General features: G+C 41.8%; 1 protein-coding gene across 2 annotated transcripts in view; it reads right to left on the bottom strand.

The window, feature by feature from the left end:
• Positions 1 to 244: 244 nt before the first annotated feature.
• The window catches only part of LOC147015081 (calcium uptake protein 3, mitochondrial-like), a 71,791-nt gene continuing 56,851 nt past the window's right edge, over positions 245 to 15,184 (bottom strand). For both annotated transcript variants that reach the window (XM_085849489.1, XM_085849490.1), the window contains 3 exons: positions 2,942 to 3,050; positions 1,537 to 1,694; positions 245 to 789 (listed from right to left, as the gene is read on the bottom strand). In XM_085849489.1, the coding sequence (XP_085705615.1) occupies positions 718 to 789; positions 1,537 to 1,694; positions 2,942 to 3,050 (339 nt within the window). In that variant the 3' untranslated portion in view covers positions 245 to 717. The remainder of the gene's footprint in view (positions 790 to 1,536; positions 1,695 to 2,941; positions 3,051 to 15,184) is intronic.

Genomic DNA, 15,184 nt, shown 5'->3' with positions numbered 1-15,184 from the left:
TCGGCGACCTGACAGGCACCCTATGGTCTGGTTGAATTCCTGGAAGAGTGTCCTGTAGAAAGCATAGTAGTGGATGGCACCCTCACAAAAACTGGCAAGGCGACGGTGACCATCATTCTAATAAATACAAGCACAGAGCTTTTAGATTGGTGGATGCATCACATCATTGCAATTCCTTGTTCTTTCTGTCCGCTCGAGTCACATTTTCACTTATTAACCACTTTTAAAAACAAAAGTTTCCAGCTTGTGTGACAAAATGGCTGCTGTTTATTTCAACCATAAAGCACGTCCCAAACTGCATCATTTGGAGCAGCAGCAGTTCCTCGCCCGTTAAAAATTATATTGACAAACGGCTCAAAAATGATCGTCACACCACCCACACCGGATTGCAACAACAAACCCAATTCTGCTCGGCACAACAGAAATATTATTCTGGATTCACTCTCAACAAGCTAATAAAATATCTTCTTCGCTTGGTAAGACCATGTTGGAAGACGAGCAAAGAGACACAAAAACGTAAACACACCAGGGATGGAGATGCACCAAAGGTTTAAATTCCCAAAATATGACTCGTAGGTAAACAACCCAAAACTTAAATTTCCTCCAGAAAGTCCATCGAGCAAAAGGCTTCCTGCAATCTCATCTCAAAGCCTAACCTGACACGGACACCTGAGGCGCACCATGACCATGCACTTCGCCAGCAGTGCGGAAATGGTGTCAGCACTGATACTTGGAGAGCTCTCTCCTCACACAAGGGAAGAAAGCCAGATTATCCAGGTGGCCTTTATCCTTCAGAAATGGCAAGAGAAAAGTGACAACATCGCATGTCAGGGAGACATTTGGTGTCTGACATTTATAGCTGGAACAAAACAATATCAAGCACATGACTTTCTGATCAAACCACAGAGGGAAGAGCGTACCTCAACAATAAATAAATAAATGAGGTTGTGGGGGTGCGGGGTACTCTGTTACAATGGGATAAACAATGACCATCTGTATGGATTAGTTGAATATGGATGGTTATGGTGGTTAGAGGATGGGTTAATAAGGCCTCTCTGCTGTGGGCGTGATCCCACCTGAACATGGGGTATGTGAATAAACTTCAGGTCCCCAGATGAAAGAGAACGATGACAGAAGAATAGAGACACAGGTGAAGAAGTGAAAAGAATGCAAAGAAAGACAAGATGCAATATTTGGACCAAAAACAAGAGGCAGAAACAACAGCTGAACTTGTACGAGCTCACAAGACCAAAATCTACAGAAGAAATCTGCCGAGATAAAAGGACTGGATGGTTGAACAAATAGGTACAGGGAAAGGGACAGTGGATGAAAGTAAAACAGGTGGGAATACATGCAGAGTTCATCTCAATTACCCCAAAAAAACAAACTGCTTACAGAAGGTCGATTAACACCTTCCACGTCTCTAGACACGGAGATTATTAACATTCAAATTCGTAATTATTACCAGTGACTGGAGATTCCTCACCAACAATACAATCCCAGAGTGGTGTTGGTTGAAAGTAGTGGACTTCCTACCTTGTGACCTCTAAGAATCCGTTGCCTCATTGCGGAAACAAAATCGTGGAGACGCAGATGTCCAAGACCTACGGGGTCAAAAGCTGAAAAAATGGCAGAAACGATGGACGAAGGCAAATGTCGGCCAGTTAAAACGAACACGACCCGGGCAAACTCATCTGGGGAAGGGAAAGGAAAATCCAAAATGGGATTGAAAATCAAATGAGGAACTTGGAGCAAAGTGCGGCAGAAGGCAAGTAGGGAAGGAACAACAACATGCATTGTTTGGAGGGACAAAGATGACAACATCTACCTCAAACATAAACCTTGGAGAAATAAAGAAAAGGTATCTGCATTTCCGGCTAACTGGCAAAGATCAGAAAATTATAACCTCGAGCACCGAACAGGGCGCTCCGTCAATACAATTCCCACGACTTTAGTTCTTGTTCCAGAAAGACTGCCTTACTAACATTCCCATCTTCGTCTCGTGTGATTATTCAGAAGGAAGAAGCATAGATTTAATCACATGTGACTTAAGTTCGTCAAACATTTTCAAGCTGGCATTCCAAGTCGGGTGCATCATCATACTTCACTCAACAAAGCCCGTATACTCGTACACCAACGTTCAATGTCTTATAGAAAACGAAGCACTGATACAAAGGAAAAGGGAATGTTGCTCATTCTTCAAGTCGGAAGTCCTGCATCACACCTTTGTCTCTTGGTTCTATGAAGGCTCTATCTTTCATTCCTTTCCTCTATCTTTCAAAGATCGATTCTATCTTTCATTCGTCTTTTTCCCCGCCTTTGGAATAAACTCCCTCACTCTGTTCAATCCCATTCTTCCCTCCAGGCTTTCAAAACAGCTGTTCACCACCACCTCTTATCGTCCCCCATCCAAATCCTCGATCTTTTCTACCTCCGTTAATCCACCCCAAACCCACCTCCTTCAAATTCCCTGCATTCCTTCCTGAAAGTTCCTGTAATGTCCATCTTGTATACCCCGTATACCCCACCCCATCCCTCTCCCTTCCACAGATCTCCTAATGTCTCTGTTCCCCACCGCAACAAACAAGTCTCATGCCCCCCCCCCCTTGCTGTGTGTTGTGTGTTAGCTCTTACACGAGCCTCGACAAGGTATATATTAAAAAAAAGGCTAAAACTTGGGAAGATCATGGGTAATGGCAACAAGTAGTCCTTGGCACAGGGCCTGTTCCTTTCCATGATCTCATGATGCAAGATCACCCAAGAGTCAAAATAACAAGGAAGTTTTTTTTGCCAAATTACATGAAAAACAAGTTTGTCTCAACCTCATTCAAAGAAAGGTCACAAAGGCCTGGTCATAAATTGAAGATGCATACCTGAGCAAAAGTCTCAGGTTACGATCGATAACAACTAAAAGTTGATAAAAAAAAAAATCAAAGCACACCTTTTCCAATGGGAATGCCGCTTCGAGTGTACATTTGTACAGCAGTCTCAAAATCATCCAAAAGATTCAAGAACACAAAAAACTGGCAGAACTCGTCCAGATAGATTTCCTGCCGTGGGTCAAGGAATGAAAAGCTGAATATTATATTTATTTTCAAACAGATGATCATGCAGATAGAACAACCAAAATAATCAATTGTAAAAAAAAAAGGAAAAGCAAATCATATCATGGTCAAAATTTTTTTTTAAAAGATTCCAAAACATATGAAAAACAATACTTTCCATAAAAACCTTCCAGGCAGGACATCTTATCCCCCCCACCCACCCCCACCAATAACCCCCCCCTCCCAAAAAAAAACGTGACTGTCCAATGCCATAGCAAGACTCATCAAAAAGTGATTCATTGTGAGGAAAATGATGTGCAAAAACAAAAACACAAAAAGGAGTCGAAGACTCAAAGGGCAATCAAAGCGGAGCTAAACGGGAGATCCTACAATTTAAAAGCAAGAGGATTTTAAGGAATGCTTCCATGATGAATAGTGGAATGAGAATCTGATGTAACATGGTCATCTTAGACTGACGAAACATGAAAAACTACAACGGCACTCGGTACTGGGAATCCCTCCGCCAGGCTGAACAGTTTAGGCCTTGTATCCCATTGATAGGCTGGAATTGGATCCAAACTTTTAACCAATCACTCAATTGTGAGGAATCGCTTAGAAAGTTAAAAAAAAAAAATTTTATTGCATCTGGATCTTCACCAAAATCAAATCATTTCTTCCTAGTCACACACCCAAATTGTTCACCAAGTTTCGTCCGAATCCGTCCACAACTTTTTGAGATATCCTGCTCACAGACAGACAGACAAACAAACAGGGGTGAAAACAACCTTCGTCCACCTTCAGCGGCAGAGGTAATGAACATGACTGCAATACTGTACACACTAAAATGATAACATGTTGTGCTTATTATAACCCTATAATACACCCTTAAAGGATCACACATTGGGCTTATTATAACCCCATAATACACCTTTAAAGGATCAAACATTGGACGTATTATAACACTATAATACACCTTTAAAGGATCACACATTGGGCATATTATAACCCCATAATGCACCTTTAAAGGATCAAACATTGGGCTTATTGTAACCCCATAATACACCTTTAAAGGATCAAACTTTGGGCTTATTATAACCCCATAATACAACTTTAAAGGATCAAACATTGGGCTTATTATAACCCCATAATACACCTTTAAAGGATCAGACGTTGTGCTTATTATAACCCTAAAAATACACCCTTAAAGGATCACACATTGGGCTTATTATAACCCCATAATACACCATTAAATGATCAAACATTGGGCTTATTATAACCCTATAATACACCTTTAAAGGATCACACGTTGTGCTTATAATACACCCTTAAAGAGTCACACATTGGGCTTATTATAACCCCATAATACACCATTAAAGGATAACATGTTGTGCTTATTATATCCCCATCATACACCCTAATATAATCGCATGTTGTTTATATTATAACCCTATCATACACTGTGGGGGAAAAATTTATATTAATGTATTTTAAATTGTAACAAATGGAGTTTCAGAAATGTAACTTTTATGCTGCAAATTGAATTGGCTGTCATTTCTGGCCAAAAGACTTTTGCCCTAAATGATAAGAAATGTGTTGTTCTGGAGCAGAGTGACCGAGCTGATAAATGAACCTTTGCTTAGAAAATGTACGAAGTGGCTTTATGTCTAAAAGACACGTCTACAGTCTGGGTGAATATCCCCCAACCTCTCTCTCTCATGGAAGTATAAAATGTTTTGAAAGGCACATTTTCTGAGTACGAGCACGTGAGGAAGTATAGTTTCTCAGTGGCTCGTACTCCTTGGAACTGACCAAGTACCAAGTTAGAATAAAACTCTCTGATGTAATGTAGAAGTGAATTGAATCGGGTTGGTCTAACTGTTAACTAAAATAAGAATAAATGAAATAGAACCAAATAATATTGCAATCAAATGGGGATTCTTAAGTTCATTGTACAAAGGTGAGAAGTGTATGGTGTATAATTAGGAAATAAATTGTTTCACAAGGAAGGACTTGTGTGGACATCAGTTTTATCAGTGTCGATAGGGTTTTTGTAGGGTTTTATAATCAAATCGGACAAACGTTAAACTCTGTCTGAAGTCAAATAGGATTCCACAATCGACCAGTTAGAATCCTTCAGGAGGACAACGATCACAACAAGGTGGGTTAAAAAATCCACATCAGTTGGCGCCGAGACTCGGATTCGAACCGACGTTGGTGCGGTGCTCGTGACCGGAGGTGCTTAATCTGCCGGAGGCAGTGCCTGGAGGAACGACAAGTGCTTGAGCGAAGGTAAGGGAGAGCGCTCTCAGCAGGTAACGCATTTCGAACAAAGAAAAGTTCATTGTCAGATAATTTTATTGAGAGAAAGAAGAGGATCTGGCGGAGAGAGTCCGTTTTAAAGTAAACAATAAGTACTGTAGTTGTTTTAGAAAAGTGCTGGAGAAGAAGAGGAGTCAGATGACAAGAAGAGGCTCGTTAAGGAGCCAGATGTGTAATTAAATGGGAATGATGAAGCGACATGCCACATGTTTGCACTGATACGGACCGGCTGTGAGAGAGATGCCGAGGACATGGCTGAGACGCCGAGATAGGGTTAAAATAGATAAATATTATAAGTTACCTGTTTGTAAGAGTTTTAAGAGTTACTTTTTGTTCATTGAACTCACTGGAAGTTTGTTGGCAGTGAGGTTGTTATATTATATTGTGTGGAGGTTTTACGGATTTGTAAATGCAATGATTTGCACGAAACGTTTTGTAGAGTGCAGGAGACGATTAACCAGCTGGGAGCGTGGTTGGTGATTTGCACGTGTTACTGAGAGTAAAAATGAAACTTGTGCGAGTCCAATATTCACTGCAATGAAACGTGTTCTGTTGGGATTTTGACGATATTTTAACTCGTGCTGAGTTGAGCTGTGGGTCTGTTTGAAATGGCATGTTATACATTCTTGGCGTTGTATTTCCACGCGAAGGTCGCACACTACACTGTGTGAGACCCCCTCCACTCGATCTGTGGGGGGTGGCATATATCTTTACACTGAGTCTTTGTTCGAGCCTTTGCTTTAGGTGTGAAATTTGATTCATATGCAGATTCAAGAGGATGAGATAGAAATGTGATTGGTATTTGTCACGTGATCACACGCGAGTCTATGAGATGCAATGCTGTTTAGTGTATGTGTTGAAGCCATGACAGAGTAATGCTAAACTGTGGGTTTTGCCTGTCAGAGTTTTTTTTCTTTTTTCTTCCCACTGGATGTGGAGAGAACTTCCTGTTCCTCGTTCCTTGGTGTTTGTGGCGCACCCTCTGGACTGAATCTGTTTACAGTGAAGTCCATTTAGGAAAAAGTGTTGAAGTTTTATTTTACAACCATCGGGATTTTGAATAAATTGTGAAATAACAATTGTGAATGTGGAGATACTGTATGTGATTTAAATGTAGAAACGTGATTTGGAATGATTTTAACGATTTGATGATGTTTAGCACGTGGGGCAATTCACAGATAATAGATGATTCCCTCGGATGGACGTTGAAATATTGTTTTATTCGTCTGCGAATGTTGAGGTTACCTGAACTTGTGCTGGGAAGGCAATGGCAAACAACCCAGTGTAACCATTTGATCGATTCAGTCAAGGTAAATTCATGATTTAATTGGATAGATGCTGAAGATTAAATTTTTCATTTATGGATTTTAAAAGGAAATATTTTGTTTTGACCAAAAAGTTGTTTAAGAGAGTTTGGATGTTTATTAGTCTGAAGTTTAAGATGCTTTTCCAAGACTGGGATAAAGATTGTGGAGGGTGAAGCTGCATGTTTAGACAGAGTGTTTGAGCAGCAATATAAATGATATTCGCCTGATAACAGATTTGACAAGTGATTTGACAATTTTTGAACAACTGTTTAAAATGATTTATTTGTTTTGATAAAAGAAAATGGATTCGTAATTGAGAAGGTCGGAGGAAGTGATAGATGGTTTGTGTATGTGAATTGGAAAAATGGCAGCATGTTTGCTGTTTTGGTGAGAGAGAAGTGGATAGATGGAGAAATGTCAGAGATTTAAAATGTCGATGGAAATAGCAAATGAGATGGATGTTTTGAGTATACGTACAACTGGGATTTCTGTATATTTTAGCATGTTGTTTTGGGAAATAACAAGGAAAGGGATTAAAATATTGATATGACATATAATGCAAGTTAAATGCTTCCATAACAATCTTTGTTAGTCTTGTAGAACTACATGTGCCCATGACGTTTATTGATTGGTGTTTAATTGATGCTTTGTTTGTTTCGGAGTGTTGAAAGCAGTCTTTGAAGCAATGTACGATTTCATCTAAATGAACTTTGGAATGAAATTCCACACAAAGATTGGACGATGGGAGAACCCAGATTTGGGTGATTGAGCATTCAACACATAATTATGCCTCCCCTTCCTGAGGAGATAAGATGGACCAATGTGGGAAAAGAAAGAAAAAACCCACTGAGGAGAAGGTTGAGCAAAGTCTTAACGTCGGCGTTGTGTGGTGCCTGCATGGAGGAATGTTCTCAGCCACACTCTCGATTGCCGCTCTGCAAATACATCGTGAACTTGCTGTGGTTGCTTCAATGTACGACAGGCCTGGAATTCCACACTGCGCTCCTTCAACCCAGTGTCTGGCCCAAACTTGTACTTGCCCACATCTACCTTCTCCTCAGCTCAAGGAGTGCTTCGATTGTGTTTCCCGTTGGGTGCCACTCTATCCACACCCTGACCTGTTTATCTTCTGACTTCGGGTAGCATGTTTTCAATGTGTGACACATGCTGATGAACAGGCCATATATTAAATGGAAACTCACTCATTTTCTGATATGAGCACACGCTGCCATTGTTGATTGAACTTAAATAATGGAAATCTTTTGTCCTTCAGGAATGGGACATGGTAATCATGTGTAAGAAAAATTATTCAAATTTTCCTTAAAAAATAAAAAAACGGGGGAGTGTGGGGGAAAAATTTATATTAATGTATTTTAAATTGTAACAAATGGAGTTTCAGAAATGTAACTTTTATGCTGCAAATTGAATTGGCTGTCATTTCTGGCCAAAAGACTTTTGCCCTAAATGATAAGAAATGTGTTGTTCTGGAGCAGAGTGACCGAGCTGATAAATGAACCTTTGCTTAGAAAATGTACGAAGTGGCTTTATGTCTAAAAGACACGTCTACAGTCTGGGTGAATATCCCCCAACCTCTCTCTCTCATGGAAGTATAAAATGTTTTGAAAGGCACATTTTCTTAGTACGAGCACGTGAGGAAGTATAGTTTCTCAGTGGCTCGTACTCCTTGGAACTGACCAATTACCAAGTTAGAATAAAACTCTCTGATGTAATGTAGAAGTGAATTGAATCGGGTTGGTCTAACTGTTAACTAAAATAAGAATAAATTAAATAGAACCAAATAATATTGCAATCAAATGGGGATTCTTAAGTTCATTGTATAAAGGTGAGAAGTGTATGGTGTATAATTAGGAAATAAATTGTTTCACAAGGAAGGACTTGTGTGGACATCAGTTTTATCAGTGTCGATAGGGTTTTTTGAAGGGTTTTATAATCAAATCGGACAAACGTTAAACTCTGTCTGAAGTCAAATAGGATTCCACAATCGACCAGTTAGAATCCTTCAGGAGGACAACGATCACAACAAGGTGGGTTAAAAAATCCACATCAGGATTACCTAAAAGGATTACATATTGTTTATATTATAACCTCATCATACACCCTTAAAGGATTACATATTGTTTATATTATAACCCCATCATACACCCTTTAAGGACAACATATTGTTTACATTATAACCCCATCATACACCCTAAAAGGATTACATATTGTTTAATTATAACCCCATTCACCCTTAAAGGATTACATGTTGTTTATATTAAAACCCCAACATACACCCTTAAAGGATAACATATTGTTTATATTATAACCTTATCATACACACTTAAAGGATAATATATTGTTTATATTATAACCTTATCATACACACTTAAAGGAGAACATATTGTTTATATTATAACCTTATCATACATACTTAAAGGATCACATATTGTTTATATTATAACCTTATCATACACCCTTAAAGGATCACATATTGTTTATATGATAACCTCATCATACACACTTAAAGGATTATATATTGTTTATATTACAATCTTATCATACACACTTAAAGGATAACATATTGTTCATATTATAACCTTATCATACACACTTAAAGGATCACATATTGTTGATATTATAACCTTATCATACACACTTAAAGGATAATATATTGTTTATATTATAACCTCATCATACACACTTAAAGGATTATATATTGTTTATATTACAATTTTATCATACACACTTAAAGGATAACATATTGTTCATATTATAACCTCATCATACACACTTTAAGAATTATATATTGTTTATATTACAATCTTATCATACACACTTAAAGGATAACATATTGTTTATATTATAACCTTATCATACACCCTTAAAGGATCACTTATTGTTTATATTAAAACCTTATCATACACACTTAAAGGAAAACATATTGTTTATATTATAACCCCATCATACACCCTTAAAGGACAACATATTGTTTATATTATAACCCCATCATACACCCTTAAAGGACCACATGTTTTTATTATAACCCGATCAGGTCAGGTCAGGTCAGGTATGAGAGCATGTTCCTGATGAGCACGTCGCTGCGTCCACTTTCTTCCGGTACTCCAGGGGCCTCCGTCTGGCCATCCCCCAGGCAGATGCCTGGCCCATCCCCATCTCCTTGAGATGCTGATCAACCTGCTGCAACCACGAGGCACGTGGTTGACCCGTTGGCCTCCACTCACGAGACTCTTTCACTGAGAGAATCTGGTGAGCAGGATCAGCGTCAGGAAAACGAGCCACGTGTCCATTCAGCCACAGCTGACACTCACGGATTATGCAGTAAACAAATCTCATTTGAGTTTCTTAGCAACCGCTCGTTGGACACAAAGTCTGACAGGCGATAACCAAAGATTCTCCAGAGACCTGGTACCAAAGGAATTAAGTCTTCCTCTCAGATCCTTGGTCAGAGTCCAAGTCTCACATTTATAGAGCAAGACTGGAAGCACCAGGGACCTGAAGGCTCGGACTTTCGTCCTCCCGCACAGGTACCGGCAGTGCCACACTGCATGATCCAGTAAATCCATGACTCCCCAGGCCCGACCCAGCCGTCTATTGACCTCTGGCTCACAGCCAGCAGAGACATGAATATCACTGCTAAGGTAAATGAATCTCTCCATGACCTCAACATCCTCACCACAAACACCGACATACAAGATAGCAGCATCCAATATGTCAGTGAAAGCCTGGATCTTAGTTTTGACCCAGGAAACCCATAATCCCAGTGGCTCCGACTCCTCATTCAGCACCTCGAGGGCCCCCAAAAGGATATCTGGAGTCTCCGTAAAGATGACTGCATCATTTGCAAAATCAAGGTCAGAGATCGTGACATTCCCAAATGATGCACCGCAGCTTGATTTCTCCATCATCCTCCCCAGAATCCAGTCCATACAAGCGATGAAAAGTGTGGGGGTGAGTACACACCCCTGACAAACTCCAGTACCAACTGGAAATAAGTCAGAGATGGTATCACAGCACTCTTAATACCAGAATAGAGTTGAGACATCGGATTGATCAGTTTTGGTGACACCCCACGAAGGCCAAGAATCCTCCAGAGGGCATCCCGATTCACTGAATCGAACGCTTTACAGAGATCAACATTGGCTGCAAGCAGCAGCTCCTGCCGAAACTCTCATTTGCATTCGGTGAGGACCCTAAGGGCAAGGGTACAATCAATCGTTGACCTCTTTGGTGTAAAGCCTAACTGCTCTGGACGCTGGTGCTCAAGCAGATATTGGCGAACCCTATCAAGAATTATCCGAGCAAAGACCTTGCCCGGCACTGAGAGCAGCGTTACCCCTCGGTAGTTGGTGCAGTCCTAACGATCACCCTTCCCTTTTCCAGAGAGGGACAACAAGGCCCCTCTTCCAGTCAGTTGGGATGATGCCTGTGTTCCAAACAGAGCACAGAAATGCATGCAATGACACGAGTCCAGAATTTCCACCAGCCTTGAAGTTCAACATGGATGCCACAGATCCCTGGAGTTTTACTCCATTTCAATGGGTTCACCGCAGCCTTTGTTTCCACAAACGAAGGTGGATCACAGTTGATTGGAGGGTCAGCAACAGGGATAGAAACACCACGGACATCCAACTCAACAGCTGGTGGATCAGCCTGGTACAGCCACTCAAAATAACTGGGCCAGCGGGCCTTTACTTTGGAATCCTCTTTCAAGAGCCTACCACCCTCCGCTCTTAATGCAGTACACCGAGGGATGGGCTTGGAGGAACGTAATGCGTGAATTCCCCTGAAAGTAGGACAATAATCACTTGACCTCAGGTGATGCTCTACCCCCTCACAGATTCCTCGCACATAGGCCTTCTTGTCCACCCTTAGTGCACGTACAGTTTTACGCCTCAGCTTCCTGAACAGCTCAGCTCTGCCATTAAGCCTGGCCCTGTGACTGATCAATGGTATTCAGTGTCCCTCGAGAGACAAAATTCTTCTTTGCCCTCCGATGAGTTCCAAAAAATCCACCGGCAACATCAAGGACGGTGGTCTTGAAGGCGCTCCACAACTCTTCAGGACCCCCCAAAGCACCCAGACCCCCCAAATGTCCACTCAGCCTGTTCGCAAACTCCTCAGCTGCTCTCTCATCCTTGAGCTTGTCAACATCCAGCCTCGGCTGGGATGGTACCATTCTCCAGGATTTAAGCTGAAACGTCAGAATTTTTGCCACAAGCCTGTGGTCAATATTAAGGAACTGAGCACTCCGGTAGACCCTGCAGTTCTGGACCATCCTCCAGTGACAATCAACGAGCACATGGTCAATCTCCTTTACCACACAGCCAGCGTTGGAATATCAAGTCCAGCAATGAGCCTATGGGCACTGAAACCATGAACCAGCCACCCTAAGTCCTTCTTGCAAAGTCAAGGAACTTAGTGCTATTCTGGTTCACAGTTCCAGACCCATGGGGACCAACACACATCTCATAACCATCCCTATCAGTTCCAGTCGATGCATTGAAATCCTCCAAGACTAGAAGTGTATCTCGTCTGGGGCACTGATCAACCACAGACTCCAGTGTGGCGTAGAATGCATCCTTCACGGTGAGATCACTCGTCTCAGTCGGAGCATAAACAGAGACCAGGGAAATGACACCCAAGGCGTGACGAATCCTTAGTATCATAACACGCTCGTTGCCCAGTATTACCTCAATTATCATTGGTGTCAGCTAATTGGACATAGTTACAGCAACTCCTTGGGCATGGTAACCATCAGAGTGACCAGACCAATCGTAGGTGTAACCACCCGCCATGATCTCGCCACCATCTTGTCTCCGAACCTCAGAGAGTGCTGCAATACCGATGTTCAAACGCTTGAGCTCAGATGATAACAGAAACAGGTGACCATCCTCTCTTTGCGATAAGATATTCCAGGCACCCACCCGAAGGGACCGTCCCAGGTTAACCCAAGGAGACCGCCGTCTGGTGGACAACACCTCAGCACCACCCCGACACACTCTCCCACAATCTCACCCAGGAAGGTTACCCCGTGGTTTTCCTCCTATCATCAAAGAGTGGGGTCCCGAAGGCTTTGCCCCAATCCCGTCATCCGGTGAGCTGCCCTGCGGAGGGCAGCTGCAGAGGAGGTACTCACTCGGAAGTGGGTTTTCAAATTTCTTTGTGTGTTTGTGTTTTGCGGAATGAAGGGTTTTACGGTGGCCGGAGTGCAAATCCTGCTTCCAACCTCCTAAAGGGCAAAAGAAACCCAACTGCAGGATGATGTCCACAGACACAGTTGGACAGTAGATATGGATGGCCGTTGGCTCATTTGGAGCTCCTCCGCCCTTTGACAGGTTTTATTTGTAATCCTGCTGGTGTCCATATCCGTACATCCTCACCAGGAAACCTGGTGGGGGAGACGGTTTCATCGCCGACAACCCGACCATGAAACAGGTTAATACAGGTTTACATGGTACCTGCAGCAAGTCACAGATCTAATCTGGCCTGACATCATAACCCTTTCATACACCATAAAAGAATGACATGTTGCTCTTATTATATTAGTGGGCTACAAAACGTAAACTGTTCAGCCTGGGGGAGGTATGCGCTCTACCGAGTGGTGTTTTAGTTACTGTTGCTAGTCTCGCCCTAAAGGGGTTGTGAGACAATTGTCACGCCAGTGTCTGTCTCTGTGTGTCCACATCTATATATTTTTACTTCAATTTTTTCTTCTCTTCAACCGCTTGTCCAATCAATGTGAAACTTTAAACACCCACATGTGATAGGAGGGACTCCCCATGGAGAATATTTTATTGATAACTCTGACATTAAAGACAGACAACGTTAAAGACAACCGGAATCGAAAGATCGACTGCACCGAAGGATGAGATGAACACGCGTGAGTTGTGCCGGCACAACTGGGACACTGGGCGGCGGAAACAACTCAATGCGGGAATCAGAATTGGACATTGTGTGTAATGGTGAACTTCCTCATTTTTTGACTTTGTATCTGTTCATTTGAAATACAAGTTTAAACAAGAACAAGCCGGTAGGCGACATGGCTGCTCGCTCTGGATGGAAAGCTGGCCGACGCGACTAGCCGATATTCATGTACATGCTATCAATCAATTTAGCACAATAAATATGATTATCACAGCCCTCTTAGTTTGCGCCCAGAAACCCGCCTTGTGAAATTTCAGGCATGTTTCCAAAGAGACTCTAACAAATGGCAGCCCTGGTAATTCCATTTATCTATTCGCTAAATTTTTTTTTTTTTATGATGCTGTAAGACATTCTCCTTGGGCACAAAAAATAAAACAGGTCCCTCGGAGGTCCAGTTTCGGAGGTATTGATTTTTTTTGTTCAGTCCACAATAAGTGTACGATGTACGATAAAGTATTTTAGCTGTTGCTAAAGCCGCTGTCACACCTTGACGTTTTAGCCAGCGTATGGCAACGTATCAAAATGTATGTAAAACGCTGGCGTATGCTGAACAATTGATGTTTTTTTTTCAGTTTTTGGCGTATTCATAACGAGTTGGACGTATGCATAACGTATTAGTAACGTACACAGAACGTTTCGATAACATATAGATAACTTATACCAACGAATGCTTAGCGTGTTGTTGGCGTTCACAACCTATGCCCAACGACAGTCTAACGTATGCATAGCGCGGCAGCGTATCGCCGACGATCATGTGGCGTAGCCTATTAAAAGGCTGCCGCTCGACGATTCAAATCATAACCGCACTAGACATCGAAGTGTTAAGGCCCTGTCACACCTTTGACGTTTTAGCCAGCGTATGCTGACGTATGAAAAATTTGCCGAATACGCTGGCACACCTCGAATACGTTATGGGTAAGTTTTGTATACGTTAAGAGCACGCTGAAGCACGCTGGCATACGTCGTAGTACGCCGAGTACGTCGACAAATTTTAAGCACGATCAAAATTTTTCAACGTATGCCAGCGTATGACTCACACTTTCCGCATACACTGGCCATAAGTTGTAGGCACATTATGCGATCGTTGACACACGTCGACACACGTTACTTGAAAAGTAACTCATAAGTCTAAACACGTCGAGGTAATGTTTAGCGTACCCGAAACTTATTTCTAACCTATGAGTTACATGCTTTGAACCTATGAGTAACGTGCTTTGAACCTATGTGTAACGTATCTCCAACGCATATCGACGTATGTAGATGTATTTGACGTCTTCCGGACGACCACAGAACTTACTGAACGTGTTTCTAACTTACAGCTACCGTATAATGGCGTATTGGCAGCGTTTAGGGGAATTGGTATAGAAAAATTGGCTTCACAGGAGGAACCTGTCAGTGTTCCAGACTCCATGGTTTTTTTTTTTTTCTTCGGTACGACGGTGATGTTGACACTTTGATTTCTAGTGCGGTTATGATTTAAATAGTTGAGCGGCAGCCTATTAATTATATTACTAGCCGAAACCCCGTCACAGACAGATTCCGTTCATTCAACCACCCTCACCAGCTCAC

Source organism: Eptatretus burgeri, chromosome 12 (genome assembly GCF_056783735.1).
Source record: "Eptatretus burgeri isolate ZD-2024b chromosome 12, Ebu_testis_v1, whole genome shotgun sequence".
NCBI lineage: Eukaryota > Metazoa > Chordata > Myxini > Myxiniformes > Myxinidae > Eptatretus > Eptatretus burgeri.
Note: the sequence above shows the minus strand (reverse complement) of the source record. Positions and strands in the feature narration are given on the sequence as shown.